Source organism: Lonchura striata, chromosome 14 (assembly GCF_046129695.1).
Source record: "Lonchura striata isolate bLonStr1 chromosome 14, bLonStr1.mat, whole genome shotgun sequence".
NCBI lineage: Eukaryota > Metazoa > Chordata > Aves > Passeriformes > Estrildidae > Lonchura > Lonchura striata.
Window position 1 is genome coordinate 11,556,419 of NC_134616.1, and position 23,585 is coordinate 11,580,003.

General features: G+C 43.1%; 1 protein-coding gene across 1 annotated transcript; it reads right to left on the minus strand.

Moving 5' to 3' along the window:
- Window positions 1-746: 746 nt before the first annotated feature.
- On the minus strand, window positions 747-22,924 carry IRS4 (insulin receptor substrate 4). Its single transcript, XM_021547745.2, has 2 exons — window positions 19,264-22,924; window positions 747-3,132 (listed from the first exon to the last, which is right to left on the minus strand). The coding sequence occupies exons 1-2, from the start codon at window positions 22,739-22,741 to the stop codon at window positions 3,128-3,130; spliced, it is 3,483 nt and encodes a 1,160-aa protein (XP_021403420.1). The 5' UTR covers window positions 22,742-22,924; the 3' UTR covers window positions 747-3,127.
- Window positions 22,925-23,585: the final 661 nt, after the last annotated feature.

Consider the following 23,585-nt stretch of genomic DNA (forward strand, 5'->3'; position numbering starts at 1 on the left):
CCCACATTTATGGAGCATATTTGCTCCCATCTATAGATAAAAGCCTCTTTCTATAGAAAATTATTTGCCATATCCTTCAAGTCAGTAAGGAATCTGAAAAGGTACTACCTTTTGTTGGTATTTTCTGATTTCAGTTGTTTTTACAGGTGGGTGCATTACTTGAAATGATGAGATGATCTATTTTTGTTTGGGTTTCAAATACTGAGACCTATTTACTGTATCTTTAAAACCAAAATGTCACTGGAAAAGATACAACACCAAAACACACCTGTTCCTTCATGCCCTCAAGTCAGGCCCCTATTTGATAACACACCACTGAAAATTTCTTTCAGGACTAGTACTTTTTGATCATGAGTCTTCCCTATTCAGTGATGGACAAAGTTTGGGTCAATTTTTTGTTCATGCCTTCCACATTTAAAGCAGAAAATGTACTGGGCACTGATTTTATATATAGGTTTTTTTGTTGTTTTTGTTGTTTTCATTCCAAAGGGTAATTGTTTACAGGGATTATGAATCCATGGCAAAAAAAAAAAAAAAATGGGTGTTTTTCTGTATCTTACTTTCTAAACTAAGTGGAAAGGCAAAACTGGAGAGATGGGAAATCACTACCCTGAAATAGTGCTAAAACTTCTCCAAATCTTCAGGGATACAGGGTGACAAAACCACTTTCAGGAGAAGCAGCTGCAGCAGGAGGTCTGACGGAAAAACCCGAAAGTTTGTTTAAAAATAAAACCCAGACACGGAGCTACATGAACACGTATTTACTGCAAGTAGCTCTATGGAAAGCCAAGTCAGATAAATATAAACACTATACAGAGCTTCAAGCCAGTCTCCCAAAACCGCAAAGGCGATGTGTTTTACAAAGAAAACAACAGAACAATATTTACAATGGAAGACAAAGCCAGATCAATCAGCCCAACTTTAAAACAGATCTGTGGAGCAGAAATAGCAAATATAATGAACAGTTTCAACCATATATATTTTAATTTGTACAGACAATAACTGTCCAATATCAAATTAAATTTACAGGACAAACATTGTTCTATCATTGGTATTTTCGTACTATACAGCAGCATAAACGGGTAGCTGGAAGGTAGTATATATAGTGATATGTTTTACATCATCTGAAAATGTTCTTCCAGCACAATACTGAATAAATTAGTTGCTGTAAACTAAGAGATTCAAAAAGATTGCATATTTATTATGCCGTACCTATTAGTATTTGTACCACTATACTTGAGGTTACCCATTTACTTATTTATTCAGCATGTATTAAATCAGTGCTGTATATTGTACAATGGCAGCCTCAGGGACTCTAATATGAAATAAGTATGTAACAAATTTCTTCAAAACAACCTTTTCCTTTCACATTAAATGTTTAGAACTATCTTCACCAAATTTTGATTTCTTAGAAAAGATGTAAAGCTTTATAAAAAGCTGTCTATGTATTGCATTATTCATTTATGAGACCAACCAACAGCTATATGGCAAGACAGTATCATGGTCTGTAAGAGTGGTTGTGTTTTTAATTCCTGTATGTTTTAGCAGCAAGTAATTGTACCAACTGAAACTTCTCTTCCAGAATCAAAAACAGGTCTGTGCTTTTAAACCCTGTAGCAACAGATTTTCCTGTCACTAGACACTGTGTAAACTGATTGGTATCATGTTTCCTAAAAGAATCCCAAAACAATCACCTCGTATTTTAGTGACATGTACATTTCATTACTACTCAGAAATAGATCTGGGTACACATCACTGAACAATCCAAGCTGACAGTGTCTGATTTGTTACACAAACTGTACCAGCAATCTAAAGGTTGTTGGAGGTGAGGCAGCCTGGCACATCCGTTGTACAATATACACGTGGAGGATTCCCAGCTGTGTGGTGCAGTACAGCATGAGGATTTGTGTACCACTTTGAAACCCTTTAGCAATCATCAGTGCCTTTTATAATCCATTGCATGTACCAATGACTAGTGTCATGCTCTTTTAAGTTCATAGCAGTGTTAAAAAGCTAAACTCATTTCAACCAAAAAAAAATTCAGTACAAGAGTGAAGCACTTAAATTGTAGAAAAATCAGGGCTTATTTTAAAAATGTCAAATATTCATTGTTCACGTTTCTGTCAGTGGGATAAAGACAGTCGATGAGCCAACATTTTACTTTATTTCCCCTTTATGCCAGAAAGAAAGAATAAAAATAGTCCCAAATTAAAAGTGGGACTTTGGTTGAAAGTAAGATCAATTAGGGTGGTTTCCCTTTAAAAAGCTACAGCTGACAAGTCTAATGCAGAAGTCACAAACATTGGATACGACTCCGCAGTTCTCCATTCGAATCCATGAACAAAAACCTCATTTTACACAATTCATATTTATAAACAAGAACAAAAACAATCTACAAGACAACCAGCCCATTAATCCTACTTTGTACATACCAAAATTCTGAGCAAAAAAATTTCCGTTTAAGCTCTGACAGACACTTGACTTAAAAGCCTCTAGCCTATGCTCAAGAAATACCTCTTGTACCATAAAAGCAAAACTTTAAAAAAAAGAAAAAAAAAAGGCAGAAGAGGTCTCTTTTCCTCAGAGCTGTCCAGTCCCACTGGTTCACCCCTCAAGCTAATGTGCATCTTTCCCTCCCTCCTTCTGCCCAGTCACCTGGAAAAATCCTGAACTGCCAAAGTATTTCTAAGCAATGCATGTTTTAAGCTAACCACTTGTTAATGTACCAGAGAAGTAAAACCCATGATAAACAGACAATCAGAAACCAGCTTTGACTTCTCAGAATATAAAGTTTTTTAAAAAATTAACAAGAGAGGCAGGAAGAAGAAAGGGACATACAGGGATCTCCTATTAGCATTCACACTGCCTCCCAAATAGATATGACATGAAAGACCAAATTCCATCACCAAAGCACAGCTATGAAAAAACGTCAATTCAAATTAATTCAATTGTAGAGAGCCGATGTCTATGAAAAAAAATAATTAAAAGGATGTGTGTCTATGTCCGTGCTGGTGGAAATGAAAGTAGCCGGCTGGAGCTGAGCTTTGCTTCCAAAAGCACCACACAGTTTCTGGAGTTACCAGCAGAAAAGTCTTCTCTTCCAACAATGGTTTCCATGGCAATGCAATCAGTCTAGAAAGGAGGGGGGAAAAAAAAAAGTCAGTGACATTTCAGATGCAAGTTATATCAGAAAAAAAAATGTTTTCTAGGGAGGAGAACACATGGAGCTTATCCACTGCAGGAGTGAGAGCTGCTGACTGCAGAACGCAGGTCCAGAGGGAGGGGACACTCCCTGATGCCAACCCTTCAGAGATCCTGAGGGAGAAGAAGGATGGAGTCTGAAGCAAGCACTGAGGAGCCACTGCAGCCAGAGTGACACGTGTACATGGGACAGGAACTGGGGCAGCAGCCAGCCCCTGGTGCCAGCCCATGCTGGGGACAGCCCAAGGCTCAGAGGTCCCACTGCACTGTCCCAGGCGCAGAGAGCCGCGGGGGCCGCTCACCAGGACCTGCGGCCACGCTCCCACCCACAGCAGGGCACGGCTGCCAGCTCCAAGCACGGAGCAGCAAGTCGTGACAGCTGCCTGCCCTGGCCTCAGCTTTTCAGGAAAAAGCTTGATTTAGTTATAATTAGAAACACCTCACAGCACACTCGTCCCTTTTTGAAGGAAGTCTCACTGCAAGGCAACACCCAAGTACAAAAGCACACAGCTATAGCCCTTCTTCAGAGGCTTCAAACTGACTGGAAAAGGCAGAAATCCAAGCCTTACTAAAATGAGGGGCAAAAAATATACTCTTATATTGCAGGAAGGTACAGATGGGTGACGAGGCACAAATGAAAACAGGAGGGAGTCTGCCCTCAAAGCACCTTATCAGCCCTGCAATTAACCACGCACATGCCAAGGTGAGAGCAACTCAGGAGTTTCCTGACATGGAAGACAAAGTGATGAAGGGCACGCAAATGCTTTCTGCAGTTGCATGAACACAAATGAGGAACATATAAAAAGTCACTTTTCAGCTCTCTACAAAACCCCTTCCGCTCCCAGCTGAGCCAACACGAACACTAATTTTCAGTCTGGAGGGCTACTGCAAACCCAAACAGTGAATCACTCTCCCAGCTGAGACAGACTGTCCTCTTCCACCATTTTTGTCCTCTCAGCCAAGACTGAGGGCACTGTCCTCTGCCAGGCAGGTGTGTGTGCTCACCTTCTCTGCAAGGTTGGAGGTACATACCTGCAGGACCTTTCCTTGCAGTACAGCAAAGAAGGAAACAACCAGTTGCTCTCATTGAGAAACGATGAGTGCAAGAGGTTTAGGCTTAAGAAAACAACAGATATAGAAATGTCAGCTACTTTTTCCCTCCAAGCCACACCGTGCCAGCTCTCTCCCTGTTCTGGGAGCTGCCTGAGCTGCAATATGGGAACACTTGCACAGCAATGGCAGCACAGTCCTCTGAAGCAGAGGATGGGTTTCAGGAATTAATCCTGCCCATGCTCTTATGCTGGGTCACAAGGACATCAGTTACATCTCACTGCTTTAGATCTCATAGTTCTTCCTTGCCTCTGCTCCACGGATATGCTAAAGAAAAAATGACCATGTAAAGAACAAGCATTATGTGTAATAATGCAAACCTGTATGTTTACTTACAAACCAGTCATGAGGTACATACACACCAACTCCACCCTGTGCTAAAGAACTTCTGACTTCTGTCCAGCTAAAAGTACTCTCCCTCCGAAAGAAAGAAGCAAGCTAAAAAAACCAGAAAAAAGACCAAAGCTCAGCTGAGCAGCCCTGCCCCATCCCAGCACTCAGCAAAGGCTGCCTGTGGCTCCAGAGACAGAGAGGCAAAGGCAATGCAGGTCTGACAGCACTGTGGGAAGTACAGAGGGGTCCTTCCTCTTCAGGAGAAACTCCCTTTTAATCCTACGCAGCCTCACCAAGGTCCAGGTTGCTGTTTTCAAATATTCCAGTGATTTCAAAAATACAGCAACTTAGTTTTCCTCAATTAAAGGAAGCAACAGCCAAAATACACCCACAACTTGAGAATCTCTATTTGTTTTATTTCACAGACATCATAAGATCACTACAAAAAGCTATTGCTTTGTACACACAGAGCGTGATGTGGTCAGCAATGGCTTTGTTTTCACAAAGGCCAACTGAAGCTATTATTTCTGAAATAGTTTTCCTCTTTAGAAAAATATTGTTTTGTTGTAAGACCAAAGAATGAAAATATGCACCACAGCTTACATGAATCACACCTCAGTATGATGCATGCAAGTCAAACATTAAAACAGTTAAAGCTTCTATATTAAACTTATACTCAATAAAAATTAACTTTACCAGCAACCCCCCACCCTGTCCTTGCTGTGGACCTGTAAGCTCACATAAAAGGAACTTCAAAAACTGTCTCTGCTTTTGTCAGGACATTTTTCCTCCACGCCTTACACACCAGACACACCTGAAAGCTGTTTGACAAGTTATTCTAATCTCTCCAAGCACATCCCCAAAACATTTTGAAGAGCAAAGGCCCAGTTGCTTAAAGACAATCCCATATGGCAGAACTCAGTATTTACACCTAAAATATTTTGAAAATTTTCATAAACTAATGCCAAATTACATTTAAGCTATTTGGATGGGAAGGGGAAGGGCTTAAAAGGAAAAAAAACCTCAAGCCTGCTCAAGTCCTAAGTTTAATTCTCTATAGCAGCCTGATGTACTCAGCAGCATGGTAAACAATTCTAAAGCAAGAGCATCGGGTAACTCCGGGCAGAACCCCAACAGCACAAATTAATTTATCAGAAACCAGAAGAAAGCCTGGGACCTCCCTGCACCACCTCCCCTTCCCAAAACTCTGCACATCCTAAACAAGAGCTCATTAGTTTCCTGCCTCCATGATTATAAACTACACTTCAATGTTTCTTCTCCATTTTTAAGGTAAAACAGAATTATATGAACTGTAAAAAAAAGTAAGGGAGTTTCACGTAAATATTACCTACAAGCTGATGTCAGTCTCATAAAGCCTTGAGTCTTTCATACATGGAGCTATTGGTTGTCACCACTTCTCTAATCCCCTTATTAAAGCTGGAAACTGCAATATTGCAGTTGGAGCAGTACAGCTGGCTGCTGTCCTGAGTCAGCAGCACTTTTTTGGTATAAAAGTATCAAGTAGATATTTATATATATACACACACATATATGTGTATAGATGGATGCATATATCATATATATCACATATTTATCTTTTCCCAGACAGAAAAGGCTAAGAGCAACTTGTGAAACTTGACCACATGAAAGAAAAATATTTCATTTGAAATCTAAGAGGAGACCCAAGTCTTGCAAGATCCCTCCTGCAATGCCCTGCAGTCACCACCACCCCCGAGGCCCCACAGGTCACCCAGCACAAACCTCCAGGCATGGCAGAAATCCCCCAACACACCAGTGCAGTCTGCACCCAGGGGCAAGTGGGGTCTGCAGCCCAGCCCAAGGCAGCTGGGCAGGCACAATCACGAGCCCTGGCACAATTCCCAAATCCCCCAGCCCTGGAGCTGGGCTGGGTCACAGCACCCCCTCACTGAGCCTCACAGGTCACTGCTCCCACTGCCCATGGGCATCAGCACCCCGGGGTCACCTGGGCACCAGGGAGGCTTAGCAAGAGAAGCTGTTCATCAGAAGAGGTGTAAAATGGGTTTAATGTGAGAGCAAGGCTTGGGCTGCTGACACCTGGATTCCCACCTCTGTGGCCCCTACCAGAAGGATCCTTTTGAAGGGACATGAGGGGTTGCAAAAGGACTTGCACATTAGGCTTTGTGACAGTTCCCCTCCCACATCTGAACTGCTTCCATTTTTTTACTAACCCGTTGGTGAAGGAAACCTAATGAGGCCAAGCAGTGCTTGAAGAAAACAGCAGTGCTTATGTGAAGCTGAATAATCTTATTTCAGTCTCATAATATAAGATTCCTCAGGCATCAGTTTCCTCTGTTAATAGTACAGATATGAGAATTGCTGATCAACAATAAAAACCAGATTAACACTTCATACCAGATCCCATATGAATGGATTTAACTCGGCACTGACTAAACAATAAAGGAAGCTGTCAGAAAAAGGGATGAAGAAACTCTTCTATAAGGAAAACAAATTATGAGATGTGAACTAGCAGAGACAAGAGGTACAATTCTCAAAGAGTAACCCAGCATTCCCCTGAAGTTCTCAAACAAAATGCCACCAAGTAAAGCTTGGTGGCCAGATCAGACAGAACTTTCTCTTGCAGTGTAAACACACAGCTGTTCCTGGACTGTCACAAGCTCTTCTAAGAAAATCTACACAGTCTGAAAGAAAAAATAATTAAAAATCTGATAACTGAGCATGACAACAAACAAGCAGCAAAAAAACCTCTCGAGGCAGCCCAGAAATATACTACTCTAAGAAGTTTCCATTGCATTGCACCCTACACTGGCCTTTTCTATCCAAACTTCAGGTCTATTAACAGATTTTGCACAAAAGCTTCAGCCTTTATTCTACTGCTTCAGACTATTGACAATACAAATTCAACTTCTCATCAATGTTTAATATGGAAACCTAGTCTAGACAGCATCCAAACATTTTCAAAGTTCATCTCATGAAATATATAAGCAAAGTTTGGAAAATTGAAGCAACCTCTTCATTACACAATTCAATTTCAATTCATCAGTTTAAGATGGGATCAGATTATTAAACTACATGCAGCTGTCTGAATTCTGCTGAGGAACAACCAGAGGAAGAATAACACAAGGCAGAAAGAAACTAAGGGGCAAATATTTGAAATAGGATGGTAGCACTGCTAAAAGACGTTTTATTTAAAATTAAGAAACACACTGAGAAAGCATTCTGCAAGTTTTTTCTATGCAAAAATCACAGTTTTATAAAACTTAGGGGCAGAGACCTAAATCAGCTGTAATTCATTAGATGCAAACCCAGTGTGATCCACTTGCAAATGTATGAGATGAGAATATACCAAATTTACACTTCATTTCCTGCATCTGAATTATCAAGGCCATACAAGTCAAGACACTTTGAAACATACTGAGAGGCTCTAAGAACACAGCAGACATACCCTAATTCTCTCAAAGAAATCCATCCTCAATAATACCTGTTTTCACAGGAAAGATTTTTACTGACATAATTCTGCAATTGATTCCTAAAAGGATAAAAGTTTTGCTTACTGAAGATATTAGTTTAAAATAATTAAATTATTAAAATCTCTATGTCAAAGACTAAAACAGTTTAATGCTTTCTGGAGAACACTGCTGAAGTTCTCCATTTCCTGAACTTCAGGTTAGGGGGAAATCAGAATTAATCTGATTTACTCAGATCAAAAGCAGCAGAGCAGCCCCTAGATTTTCTGTGCACACGGCCACACAATATTCCTGTTGTTCAGGAGAGCAATAAACCCAGCACAACCTCAGGACACAATGTGGCATCCAAAAGCATTTTGTTCAGCAGCCAGGCTGGGGAAGGAGCACAGCAGCAAGTTCCACACGGGGCCCTCCCCATGGCAGGCAGGCCAGGGAGGGATCACTTGTCCAAATACATTCTTCACAGATTGGTGAAAATTTTTCTTTTGCTCTCAATTTTATGAAATAGAGTCACTATCCCATGCCATTGTCCTATTTCTTGGAATTCTTATTTTAATGGCATAGCTTTAGACATTGCTAGAGGCAAACAGTGTTACTTGAGAAAAGCCAAATGTCTTAATTTGTACCTGGCAGACACCAAGTTTACAAATACAAATCAAAACCTGAGCCACTTGCTGCATCCCTCACATGTGCAGTTATGGTGCCTGGGTGACCCAAACAAGGCCCTGACACAGAGACAGCCTGATTTGGCAAGATGTTCAACTACCTGCTGACCACCAAGCACACACCCCATCTACTTTCTTCAGCCAACAACAGACTGATGATGCTCCAAATCAGCTAACTAACGTATGTTGAACCTATAATTTTACTGACTTTCCAGAAGCCAAAAAAAAGAAGGCAAAATTTGGTAAAAAAAATCCTGCTTCATGACCCACTTTTCACTGGATAAACCATTTAAATGTTGCAACTGGTAACAATATCCCAGAATTGTTCATTTAAAACACAGTTTTGTTACTATCAGTGCTCAGCAATTTCACGAGCTAAGAACCTCTCCCATGCTTTCAGAAAATTTCTACTCACTTAGCAGAAATGCCTTATCTCTTGCAACAGTGGCTTTTTTCCCCTGTTTGAATAAACAGCAGCGTTGTTTCTAGGAAGGCTGTATGCACACTCCCTAAAGTCATCTCTTCTGCTGATACTATTCCTAGAATCAGTAAACTTGCCTGCAGTTTTGGCAGAGGTCTAACAGCAACTCAAATTGCACTGGACAGCTTGACAAGAAGTTGTTGGAGGGTTTTTTGAGTTCGTTTGGAGGTTTTAAACTAAATTTCTATTACAATATAACACAACAACACTAAAAATTAACTCTTCTCCACCTCAAAATACATAGTTCAAAACTTCAGATTTTCATGTTGTAGAATAATCAAAAAAAAGGTTTTGCTTTTGAAAAAGCATTCTCACAGCAAGTATGTGGGTTACTGCACCTGACCTGAACCACAGAAAATATGGGTAAATTTTAGCCAAAAAAAAAGTTGTTTGTGTGGCTTCTGAGAATACCACCTGCTGCAATTCCCTCTGCTCCCATGACAAAGGTCAGGAGCCCTCAGTACCAATAGGGAGGAATATTTCCTGTCTGTGCTCTTGCTGCAAAGTGGGCATTATGAACTGTTTGGAAACAAATAGGAAAGAAAACAGCCACAGCAAACACCTCTGTACATACAGCCCTGCTTCCTGCATCCAGAAAGAAGGGAATAATACTTGGGAAGTTTCAGTAGGGCAGAGAGAACTCCTGCAAGGTGTGACACAGCTTCTCAGTGAGGAACAGACTGGTAACAAGAACTCTTCAGCCTGCAGAGGAGTATTGGGACATAACAGGAAATTTTAAAAGCCCAGATTATATCACAGGTCCACACGACGAGTGGTACAACACACTGGATAAGTGTATGACAGAGGAGGGCACAGCATCTACGCAATCCTAAGTGGCCTGGAAGAAAAAGATAAGATTTGTTATCTCTCCCACTCCACAAAACAGGAGCTGCCAAATTAAGATGGTGCAGAGCAGGGTCCAAAATGCAAAGAGGTCTGCATGCAGCATGTCCTGATGGATTGGGAGCTGCTGTGGATACAAGGAGTTTACACAGGATCAGAGAGAGATTGGAGAAGTACTTGGATTAAAGAATTCTAAAACTGACTTGAATTACAAAGCAGACAAACTACATCAGGCTCAAGAAATCCCCTAAGCTGAAAAAAAAAAAAAAACAAACCCAAAAATCAGAGGTTTGAGTGTATGTTTGTGGGAGGTATTATACACACCTACCCTGCTCTTCCTCTGCTGGGTAGTGTCTGCTTGCAGGCACAGGTCTGGGGCTTGAGTGAGCCAAACTATTCTTAGGAACACAACCAAGAGAAAGGGCAGGGTCACTCATGACTAATGAAACACCACCCCACCTTTCAAACCACCTTTCCCAAAACTTCCTTTCTACATGAAGTTTCACCTGCTGTAATTCATCCCTTCTCTCTTCTCAACTACTTTAGACCTCAACACCTGCAAGCATTCAGCACTACCTTTTTCTTTCACCTCTAGTGCTATAAATGACTGTCAAAGGCAGAAAGTTACTACACAGCCCAACACCTACACAGTTACACACCTGTGCAGGCTCATGTGTGCCTGCATAGAAAATAAATATACCTTTGCTATCACTCACTCTCTACTATCACACATAGCAGTGACATGCATCAATTTTTTACATTTCCTAATTATCACATTATTGATTCTCCATTAATATTAGGACACCCCAAACCCTGGCTCACGCAGGAGAGGAAAAGAAAGGTTCAGACTGGACTTCACATATGAAGCAACATCTTCTCAAACCTCAGGACATGCCCAACAGCCAAGGATTGCACTTCCGGCTTCCAGGAGCAGTTTGGGAGCTCACAAGGACAGAGTTAAACTGACTTTAAACACGGACAATGTTTAATCAACAGTGTCCAACTCTTGTTTAGTGTCTACCTTGAGGAACATGTCAACATTAATATTTCAATCACTCATACCCTCAACAATGAATCCAACCTCAATGCTGCCACCACTTCCAGATTGACCCAAAACCACTGCAGTGTCTGTTCAACTTGATCAACAGACACAGAAATAAAATCACTTTCTCCTGTGAAAGTGACTGCGCTGCACTCCAGCCATCATTCCAGGACATCATTCCTGCAGCTGACAGCACTGCAGCAGGAATGAGCAGGTTCCATGCAGACCTCCCCACCCAGATATGGGCTCCAAACGCTCTGGGGCATTGGTTACACATCCTAAAGGTGACAATCTTCCAAGCCCCACTGTGCCTTCTCTCCAATGCTAGAAGACTGCCTGAAACTGAGAGATGTCACCTTAAAAAACCCCAAGAAGGAGCCAGTAGTAACACCAAGGCAGTTCCACCAGCTTGGCTGCTTCTGGAGCAAAATCTCACCAAAACAGAGGCCTCAGTCCACACAACATTAACTGCCAAAGGATGCTGCACAGGGTGATCCTGTGTTTTGGTATGCATTCCTGCATAGCTGCTCACACCAAATCCACCAGCTATATGTCTGCAAGAAAATTAACTTACAGAAAGGAAAAAGAAATAAAAACAGAAAAAAACCCACATCATATTCCACATCTAAAAGGGAGGCATAAACACTGGGACACGCTCCTAACTCAGAGATACATGTTGGCCCACATTCCTCTTACCAAGATTAATATCCTGGCCTGTGTTCTGACATTCATCTCATCCTTTTCAAGTCATTTAAACCATTACGACACTACCTTCCCTTGCTCCCTGCCATGTGCATACCCTTCCAAATGCCTACACCAGCTTCCTCTCCTACAACCACTCTCAGCAGCCTTTTATCTCTCCAGGCTCTTATCTGGATTCTGCCAATGGCAGCAGCCTTGATCTCTATCTTTCTCCACCCCAGCACATTAGGTTTCATCCATCTCTTTAGTTTCATCTCTAAATTGTAAGCTCCTCAAGAGAGGGACCAACACATTTACATTTGTGGCACCATACAGGGACCTCCATCCTGTCTACCTGTTCAGGTTCCACAACAAGTAAGAAATCCTGTCTGGAGCTACATGCTTTCATTAACAGACTGTTGTAATAATGTCTGAATGACCTCAAGATCAAATCTGTTCATTTTTTCTGCCCATTTCTAACTGATTTCCTGTTCACCACAATCTGCAATTTAAAAACATCTCGTTCTACAAGCACTTAAATACAAATCCCACCCACCCCAAAAAAGCATCACACAGCAAAATATAGACAAAAAAGGCCTCCCAAAGCATTTCACACAAAATTTCAAACAAAAAACAAATGTTGTTATGAGCAAATATACTACTAGAAAAGTAAAGAGCTTACAAATTGTTCTAACAGATTAACTTAAAATTCTAAATAATTCCATACAGGAAACAGAAATGCCAGTGCCTGTCAATAACTTAAACAGGGGTTTCATACAAATTATGTATCCCACAGCTCACAAGAAAAGCTCTGCTTGGGCTAGCATGCAATCAGTACATACTTAGCAATGATACATCTGCTTCACTGTCACTAAGAACTTCCCAAATTCCTGCTATCCTAAGAGGTCTGGGTAACAAAAAGCACTAGTTCCCAAAAAATTAATTCAGGTTCAGGCTATCCAGCAGGAAAAAAAAAGTTACATGGCTAATTCATCTGGTCAGCAAGAACCTAAACAATAAAGCAAACTGGGTCAGCATGGATACAGGAACTGAATCACACTATTCCCTGTGGAAGGAGAGTATTCCTCAACAGTGCCTCAATAAATTCAGAAACCAATTTTAATAGGTTTTTTTGAAGCCCTTTTGATATTACTTCCTACAATTTTCAGGGGGGAAAAAGTATTTTTGATATTCTCAATCTTTCTGCAAAATTCTGTTCTACTAAAAAAGAATCCTTCCTCTAAGTAGGCAGCATATTTATCAGCCTTTCATACCCTCGCAAAAAGGAAGTACTATTCTTATCTATTTATGCCCTAAATAATAATTCCGTTTGGTATTTATAGAAGTTCATAACATGCATATGCTATGCAATGAATACAACCCCTATTTACCTTTAGTAGTAATTTATTAAAGTTTTCAGTTTTCTTGAGTCACATTAAATTGTATCTTCACCTTGGAATTACAGCCAAATCCGAACTATAGTAATTTCAGTATAAGCCACTTCTTTCAAAAATCCCCTCTTCTTGGAAGACTAAAAAAAGATTAGAACTCACACTTAACTCACAAGTCACAGGCAAACAAAATACATGTATACACACAGGTGCAGTCTCAATGATTTGCATCCAACCATAGATCTAAATCAACAGAAAAATAATCTGGGAAATAAGCAACCTCTGGCCCTTAAGACACAGCTCATGACTTGAAGAGGGCAGAAAATTCTTGCTAACTCTACTAACACTGTTGCTCCTGGGGTAAAGCTACACCTGAAGCAAAATCTCCACAAATCCAAACACTCATATATGTTCAAGATCATTTAGATAAGATACTCAGCAACACCTCTGAAATGCCTTTGATGAGTCAGGCTCATTCACCTTTGTCTTCCCACTGCCCTCAAGTATGTCAGAAATCCCTTCCTGATCACAGCTCTGCCTCTCAAGTAAATCATAACCCATCCCTAAGCTTGAGTGACCTTCACAGAGTTGCAGGGCTTGATTAAAACTGGAACACGCTTCTCCATTTTTCCCTTGTCACTGCCTAAACCTGCAATACAACAGTGCAACTTGATCACAGGATTGTTGAGAATATTTAGAACCTGAACTGAAAAAAGTTAAACAGCAAATTTTCAGGGGGGGACCATCAAACAGTTCTCCAGCCAAGTCATTACACACCATTTAAGGTTGTTCATAAGACAATAGGCCATTTTTAAGAGAAAACAGCAGTAATAGTACATCTCCAGACTCCAGAGAGTTTGACTCTCTCACACCCGACTTCCAGTTTTATCACTCCATTTTCCTTTGAGCTGAAGAATGCCACATTTGATCACAACAGTACCTAAAATAGAACTCTGGAGTTTGTTTCCTTCTTCAGCTCAGAAAAACAAACTTGTTAGTGCAATCAAAAGAATTCAGCATGGTTTTGGGAGCACCACAGATCCACAAACAGAGCACACACACACACCAAGGTACAAGACAGTACTATAAGCTCTTTTTAGTACCACCCAAAACCTCAAGGTATAAATCCTCCCCCGAGCAATCAAAATGACGAAAATGTATTAAAGATCCTTTCATTAAAAAAAGACCATATACAGAGAAAAGCAAACCCAAACTCTACCTACTGCTAACATACCACTGGACATACAAAAACCCCAAAGAAATACCCAGTGACAAACCAGCCCAGTAATCATATGCTGGAATAGAGCCTCTGGAAAGACCAAAGAGGCACTGCACACCCTCTGCAACTCCAACCTGCTGCCCCAGCCACAGGGGAACCAAGGGGCCCTCAGACATCAAGGGAGGAGGTGAAAATGTGAACTTGTAGAGGGAAGAGTAATAATGCATTTAAGATTTCAACTAAAGACTTCAAAATAAAAAACAAAACAAACCCAAAAACATCCACAAAAAGCACTCTGAACCCATGCTGGATTATTCCAGACCTCCCTGCATCCTGCAGCCAATGCTTTCACCAACTAGACAGCTACAAGTGAATGGTTTTAGACTTCCAAAAAGACAAATGTCACCATCAGCTACAACTATGGATTTGAAGTATGGAAAGCTGATTTCCAGAAGTATTTAAACGCTGACTCCAAGTAAGCATTCTCTTTTAATGGCAGGGGAACAGCCTTGCCTCAAACTTTTTCACCAAAACACAAGTAAAACTGAACTGATTCTTGGTCAAATATGTCATAATTAACTCACTCCCACGCCACACAGCAAAAATCTGTTCTGCCTTCAGCAGCTCACATTCTACTCAAGAAGAAATTACCCAGGGTATTTTTAAGCATAGCTGCAAGTTACCCAATATTATTAAAGTGGCATCTGTTACAACAAGATTAAAATTGTTTGAGTTGTTTGGGTTTTTTTAAGAATTATTATCCCAGCACTACTTCAAAGATGTAGGATACACAGCAGCACTTGGATGTGCTGCAGTAGAGTTCTTTAAATTATTTTTAAATGAGCTCCTGCCTTAAGTATTCTGCCAATACAGAAGAGCCTCAGTTTGAAACAAACTTTAAAACCACTACTTAGAAACCCAAAAGGAGTGGTTATTTGCTTCATATCCCATAAACTGTAATTTACTATATTAGTAATAGGTAAAAATTTCAGCTTCTGAATTTCTTAAAGTGTATATTGTTCCTTATAGTCTTCAAGATTTTGCATTTGAAATATGCAAGTTACCAGAAAGGATTTGGACAATTTGAAACGTAAGTTTTGCTTTACAGCTATTGTTGTTTTCCTTCCTCTCAGCTTCTCAAAGTGTACACAGCACTCTCACTCAGTCTGGCACAGGAGAGCTTAAAAAGGTGAGGAACAATTATATTATAATCCAGCACTTTAGAGAACATCTTAAATAATATCATAGCATAGTGTAAGAATATCAGATATGTATCACAGAGTAGCACATAAGACTGAAGAGTGGGTGTAAAACAGCAGAGTTGCTATTAAGCTGAACATTACATTTAATCTAAACAGCTGTTTTTTGAGTCCAGGGTATCTTTGCAGGTATAATATTTCTAATTAGGACTGAAGAAACTTGTATTATACAGGACTCATTATGCATTTTATTACTGCTCTTTCTCATTATCCTGCTTAGTTTCTACAAGGTCCAATAACAAGGTATACATTAGCTAAGCCCTGTTTGAAGTAGCTTTAGTGTTCTGTACTCCTAGCACAAAATGTCATGACTCAGATTCATGTAATCAAAACTGCAAACCACTTGCTTCAATATTGTGTAACAATTTCATTATGAAATTGTTTTGCAAATGACCTCCTTAAACTGCAAGCACTGAAAATCAGTATCTTAAGTTCTTATTATCATTATCAACATAAAACCTGAGCTCAGCTTTGCCTAAAACCCCCCAAAAAAAGTTTAATAACAAGTCAGGCATAGTTACCATTCCAGTTTCTGCTCTCCCCTTCCTGCATACATGTAATGAATGGAGAAGGGGAAAACAAAAAGTTTGATTCACATCAGTGAACCTGAACCAAAAGTAGTTTGGGAATTAAAATGAGGGAGCAGTGATGCATTGGAAATCACTCCACCACCCTCGGCAGTTTGGAGAACACAGCTGAGTCACAGAACACAATATGCCATTTAAGCAAACAAAAACAAAAAGCAAACAATCCAAAGCTGGGAAGTGTTTTCCTTCCAATAAAACTGTGGTTCAGGGAGAGGAGATGAACTTCTCTGCCTGACAGAACTTAATACAGATAGGATAGCTCCTTTCCAGGAAGTTACAGGTAAATACATCTGCTAAGTATGTTCCTTAAAAATGGATTTAGCCACAGAGCACTTTTTAAAGCAGAGAGACTGAAAAAGTGAGATGCAGTAAAAAAGACAGCATGCGGTTCTGCTAAGTCTCCAAAAGTATTAAAAATATAAATTACCTAAAGGCACACTACACCTCCTCAGGAGACAAGAGGTTGAAGACTGAAGCTTTATCTTCACTACTTACTGGAATGTGAAAACGTTTTTCTGGATTACAGAAAACTTATAAAATATTAAAATAAAAGCTTTATTACCATAGAAACCAATAAGCTGTTTAAAGAATACAGACTTCTGAAATTGTGCTTGCTATAGCTCAGAGACATGATTTCCTATGTGAAAGTAAACAGCTATACTTATAATGAAGAATTTTATGTCATTCATGAGAAACAAATATACATCACCAATTTACAGTACTGTATTAAAGTCTGGCAAGCTGCTTTCAGCCTGGACTATCCCAAAATCTGTTCACCCCTTCATGAGCCCCTACAAGTGATAAGTGTCCACACCCCACCCACCCTCCTATATACCAGAAATATTTTACACTGCCTTCATAAAAAACTGTTAGGCCTTGTGTAATTTTATGTTTCTTATTAGGACTATAAAGATGCTTGATTTCCTGGCAAAGCCCACATTTTTTGCACAGAGCTGTTTTTGCCTCCTTTCAATGCATTTCATTTCCAGAAAACTTCCACTCCCAACAAAAGCCAGCAGCTGTTATGCCTCTTGCTCCTCTGCAACTTGTAATAGAGAAGGGAAAAACCCCAGGCAGGGGCAGTAAATATTTTGCTGAAGCAACAGTAAGCAAAATGCTTATAATAAATACAATTTCTAAACACAGTATCTCTTGCAAAATATTTTTCAATGTAATATTTACAAAATAACTGAAAACATATTCGGGTTTTTTTTCATCCTAATTATGTAAAAAAAATTATAACATAGATTTTAGTCATATAAGGGGAATAAGATTGAGTTTAAAATTCTGCTGGTTTTGGAGGTGCTTAAAAAAAAAAAACACAAATCAGCTGCAGTAATCAGTGTGCCTCTGACTGCAGACTTAGCAGACAAATCTTTGAAGTGCTGAAAGACTAACTTTGGAAGCAAGCACTTCTTGGACTGGCAACTTTCAACGTCTTCTAAATTTGATTCCAACCAACAAAACAAAGCAGAGGAAAAAAACCACTAAGGCAAACCACACATTTCTGAGCAGCCCCAAGCAGTGCTGCCAGACTCTGAATGGCATGCAAGCTGAGTCAGGCTTATACTTTCCACTAGTAAAAGCTATACAATTTTAAGCTCATGCAATACCTTCTACCTTTAGAAGTTTTGTTTTAAAGCAAAAATAGAAAAAAAAAAATCCTTCCAGGGTTCAAGAGTATAATTAAAAATATAAAAGTCAGCAGCAGCCTGGCCCCTTACTGCTTTATCTGTAGACAAAGTAAACAAGTATCAATGTCCAACCATGATTAAATATTTCCTCTTAGTATCCAACAATTATTGACTGTAAGTACATTTGCAAAGAGAGGAAAACATAATTTCCAACAAAAAAGGTTTTCTACCAGGAGAGTGAATTACTGTAAGGAGTTCAGTGGGTCACTGGCACCAAAGCAATGATTGCTCTTCCAGAGTTCCAGCACAGCACTCACACACACCATGGCTCAGCCGGGGGACATGCACTGACACCATAATTACTGGCTTTGCTCCCACCACGAGAGCTTATCAAATGAACAGGAGCGTCCCTCCTCTTTCCCATACTCTTTATCCCCACCTGCAACACCTTTATTTTTATGCACACTTCAAACTGCACTACCTTTCCACTGGGCCAGACCACTGACAACTTGAAAGGCAGCAGCCTCCCCCACCAAGTTTCAGACCTGGAAGACACTGCTCAGAGCCAGCTCCTCCTCAACCACAGGTATTCCTCACCTGCTACACAAAAGGCAGATCCCAGGGAAAGGTTACTGCTCAGCTCAGCCCTAGGTGGTGAATTTGAAGGCCACGAGCTGCCTGAGCCCCCCTCCACACTGCCCAGCCAAGTCCTCAGGCTTCTCCAGAGGACATAAAGATGCTGTGGAGACCAAAGCTCAAAAGCAGGCACCAAACCTTCAAGGGGAAAAAAAACTGAGTTCTGTTTACCTAAGATTCAGGTAAATAAATCTGAGCAGATTTGCACATTAAAAAACGCTATAATAGGTATTTCAACTACATTAAAAAGAAACAAGAAATATATTTAAGCCTCAAATTTTGAGGTCTAAATCAAATTTAGCCATTTTGAGCTTTTAAATAACAAAAATTGCAGATCAGAAAAAAAAAAATGAAGAGTCATCAGAAGGGAAAAATAGCAAAACAGAAGTAAAGAGCTACCATAACCTCAGGACAAGAATTCACAACATGAAATACCACTTGTGCTTATGCTAGCAAAATTAATTAAAAAAAAAAAAAAAAAAGGCAGACGACAGTTTGATAACACCTCTGCAGAAATCCTTTAGGCCAAGGACCACATCCTCTTTCACTGCTGTTCAGTGGTTCAGATGCTGCACTACAACAAAACTGGCTGTACTAGAATAACACAGCAGATTATAAAAAGCATCTACCCCACTCTGAAGGCAGCGCTAAGCAGACAATCTAATTCCTATGGTTAAGCAAGCATGAAAGGGAAGTGATTTTAAAGTTACAAACCTTTTCTCGCGTTACACTTCAGCCCATCTGATCTGCTGAAATCTATGCTTACATAAGCTCCACTGTCCAAACCTGAAGTACCATTTTGGAGATGGCAAGCTGGCGCTGTAGTACTCGCCTCACAGCTTAGAGGGTCATCACGTAAATTCAGAGCAATGTAGTTTAAGCCATTCTGAAATCCAGTTGAGGTATCCCTGGACATTTTGTTTTCCTGACCATCAGAAATGTTTTCATCGGGTTTTAACCAAACATTGTCGAATGAGGCAGAGCTGTGTCTTTTGCTACTGTCAGTAAAGAAAGAGGATGAGGTTGTCACAGTCCCAGCAGAAGAGAATGTTTCAGAACTGTGTCTCCTCCGGCCTTGAGGGTCAGCTCGAATCACTTTCGGTCCTATAGGAGGGTCAGAACTAGGGACAGAGAAGCTACTGCTACCACCATATCGATCAACAATGCAGAGTCTATTAACGATGGAAGAAGGACTATCCATCTTTACAGCACTGTCAGATTCAGTGGCAAATGGCCTCGGTGGTGTTGCTGCCATGTTGAATGTCATCTCAGTGTAGTCATCAGTCCTGTTACTTGCCGTGCTAACACATGCAGCACCAAATGAAAGCCTGGCATAGTCAGGGTTTGGTTGGTTTCTAGGAATACTGGAACTTGCATAAATTGAAATATCTGTTAGAGAGTTTGACAGTTCCTTCGCTGCTTTTGGTGACTGCACATCCAAGTCAACACTCATGTAATCAGAGAGTGGTGACTGTCTGTGGTCACTACTTGAGCCTAGAGATGATGGAGATCCTTCTGCAGACAAGGAATATGGCGTGTTACTCGCCTTTTCATTAAAATCAATATTTATGTATTCGCCAGGACTCGCTGGCTCAGGTGGAACTGTACGATCATACATTCTGGGGATGGTGTTACTCCCTCTCGTACCTAGGGGCAGTCGTGTGGGCCTGGTAGCCCTGTTCTGCACAAGTCCTTCATCCGAACCTTTCAACGTCGGCAGTTTAGAGATGCCATTAGCCAGAGTCTCACTGCTGACTCCCTTAACATTTTCTGGTGCACCATACAAGAGTTTTCCAGGTGAAGACATTGGAACATATTCACTGTGGTCACCATTTTGTCCTGATAATGCCTTAAAGCTTCGGGGCAAAGAAAAATATGAACTAAAACCTTTGGAAACAGAAGTGGTATGAATATAATTTGAATCACTGGGGTGTTTTGGAACTGAATTGCCAGGTGACATATCCATATACTCGTTGTTTACGATCTTCTCATTACTTCCTTTAGAAGCAAATCCAGTTAAAGGACTCCGTACAGGTGAAGAGCTGCCCTTTGGAAACATCATCATATAGCCTCGGGAGTCAACTTGAGATGGTGACCACGAATTGTTAATCTGTTTTGGAACAGACATGCTTTTAGGAGTCATTGGCAAATAATCACTGGTGCTGGATAGAGAAGATGCAACTCCTGGCATCATTGGCATGTACCCATCATCCCTGGCTTTACTCCTGCTTTGGTTACACATGGAATCAAGGTTAGTGTCACTGTACTCCAATTCATGGTTATCTTTCAATTTTGGTGTTTCAGAGTAAAGTAATCGTCCGTGATTTCCTGTAGAATCTTCATCCAACAAAGCTGTAGTTTGTGTTGTCTTCTGCTGCACTGCCACAGAACTTGGCTTTGTTAGAGAGTAAGCTCTTTTCCTGAAGCATTTTTCAGCCTCCATATAATCATCTCTTGAGCCATCATCTCCCTGTTGCTTATTCATGGACATGTACTCACTCAGACAGTTCTCCTCTCTGATAGGTGGTGTGTTTCCCAGGGAATCTGGTGTATTACTCCTCACCCTAAAGTACCTGAAATCTCCAGGGCTGGAGCCATACTCATCAGAAGAGATGAATCCCCCATCACTTGGGGAACCACAAACAGACGAGCTGGAAGGCCTGGTCAGCATGTCCGAAGCAGAACCATGGCCACTGCTGGAAGAAACACTGATGGGACTTGTGGTGGAGGGAAAATGAGAAACAGGTAGCGAAGCAGACCTGGTGTGATAAGATGAGCTGAAAGCAGCTCTCACGTACCTTCCACTCCCTTCCTGCCGGCCCAAATTCATCCTTGCAGTATTCAGGTGGATCAGACTCCCAGTCACTGACCTAAAAGGTCTAGTCATGGTTCCTTCTCCTTCACTGGATGTTCTGAAGCGATAGGAGTTGTTGCTTTTGGTGGTAGGAGGAGTGCCTCCAGCAACACTCTCAGTTCTAGATCTTCTCTGCAAGCCTGTCTGGCTGGGGGGTAGGTTGCCCAAGTGCCTTCTGGTGGTGATGAAGGATATGGGATTGGTACCGCTGCCACCACCAGAAGACTGGCTCTTGCTGCGAGGCCTGAACTCTGCAAAGGCCTTTAGAGCTTTCATGGTATCCAGAAAAGTCTCATGCATATTTTGGGCAACAACCGAATCATCTACTTGCATCCAGAGCTCTCCAGGTCCAATGGAGGCAGATCTGCCCACTTCAATGAAGAAGAAGTTCTCTGAGTGTCCACAGCGGCGAATGTTCATAAGCTGCAAGTGAACAGAGGGCACCTCCGAGTTCAGCTTGACAAGGTGGATGGCTTTGCTGGAGAGGCACAACCTGTACACTCCAGTGAGGTTTTTTGTTTGTCCCAAGCCTTTGGGCTTCACGTTGACCTGCCACACCTCCTTGAAGACGGTGCCAGGCCTCAGGGAGGCCCCGTAGTGCTCATCATCCTCATCCACCTGCTGATCAGCATGGTCCTCCTGCTCCAGGAAGCCCCTCTTGCTCTGATTCATGAGCTCGCTGATGGCCTGGTACCAGGCCTCCTGCTCGGCCTCGTTCTCGGCCAGCATGGCGAAGTACTCGTCCTTGGTGTACAGGGCGATGATGTGCTTGTGCTTAGCGTCGGCCCGGCGGCTCACGGTGAAGCACTGGTACAGGGGGATGACCCGCTTGGGCGGGGGGCAGCACAACGCGGCCGCCCCGCCAACCCCCGCCGCCCGCAGGCTGCTCTTGAACTTCTTCTCGCTGTCATAGTACTCCAGCCGGGCGGGGGCCAGGTGGCTCTCGGCCCGAAGGACGAAGTAACGCTTGTGCCCGTGCTTCTGCTTCCGCAGGTACCCGCATTTCCTCACGTCCTCGCCGGCGCCGCGGCCCGCCGGGGGGGGCTGCCCGCCGCGGCCAGCCGAGGGAACGGCCCGGCCCGGCGCGGGGGCGGCCTCGGGCGCCGGGCACAGCGAGGCGCTGGGCGAGCGCCGCAGCAGCAGCAGCAGGTGGTGCGGCTGAGGGGACGGGCAGCGCCCGCCCTCGCCCGCCGCCGGCTCCCCCTCGCCCACCGCCGCGCCGAGCACGCCGGGCTCCTGCTGGGGCGCGGCTCCGCCTCCCGTGTGCCGGGCGCCCGGCTCCTCCTCGCTGCTGCCGCCGCCGCCGCCGCCGCCCGAGCCATTCATCCCGCTCGCCATCTTAGGGGCCACGCAGGGTCCGGTGCCGCCGGGGACGGGGCACAGGGCGGGCAGCGGGAATCCGCGCTCACCGGAGAAGCGCCCCGTGCATGGGAAGCGGGCGGTGCCTCCTGTGCCCCCAGCCCGGTCCGCGCTTCCCCCGGTCGCTCCGGCCACTCGCACTCACGGGCGGCGGCGGCGGCACCGCGGCGAAAACATCACGTGACTCCGCCGAGGGCGGGGCCGCGGCGGGCGGGGCGCCCGGCGCGCGGAGAGAGGGGGCAGCGGCGCGCCGACCGGGCCGCGCGCCAGAGTGGCAGTGGCAGAGCCAATAGGAAGCGGCAGTCCTTCGCCAGTCAGCCAATCAGCGGGCGCTCCAGGGAGGAGGGGCGGGCTTCGCTGCGCCCTGTCCGGGGAGGCGGGGTTAAAGAGGACGGACAACGCGGCGGACCAATGGGAGGCGGCGGTCGCCCCGGGGCTGGCCGCGATCTGCAGGGGTGTTTCCTGTGCTGGGGAAAGAGGCGGGGCCGACCGCGATTGGCAGGAGTGTTGAGCGGTCGGTCCGACAGCCAATCCGCGCCTCACACACACAGACGGGGGAGGCAAGGCGGGGGAGAGGTGTATTCGGCGGCGAGAGTAAGGGGGAAGGCGGGGCATTGAGGAGATGGGCAAGCTGTTTGGCTAATCAGCGCAGAGCCGCGGCTGACGAGCGGTACCGGCTGACGTTGCGTTCGCCCGGTTCCTTCGGGGCGGACCCCGCCCCTAGCGCGCGGAGCCGGCGGCGTCTGCCATTGGCCGGCGGCGTCTGCCATTGGCCGGCGGCGTCTGCCATTGGCCGGCGGGGAGGGCGCGCGGGCGGGGAGGG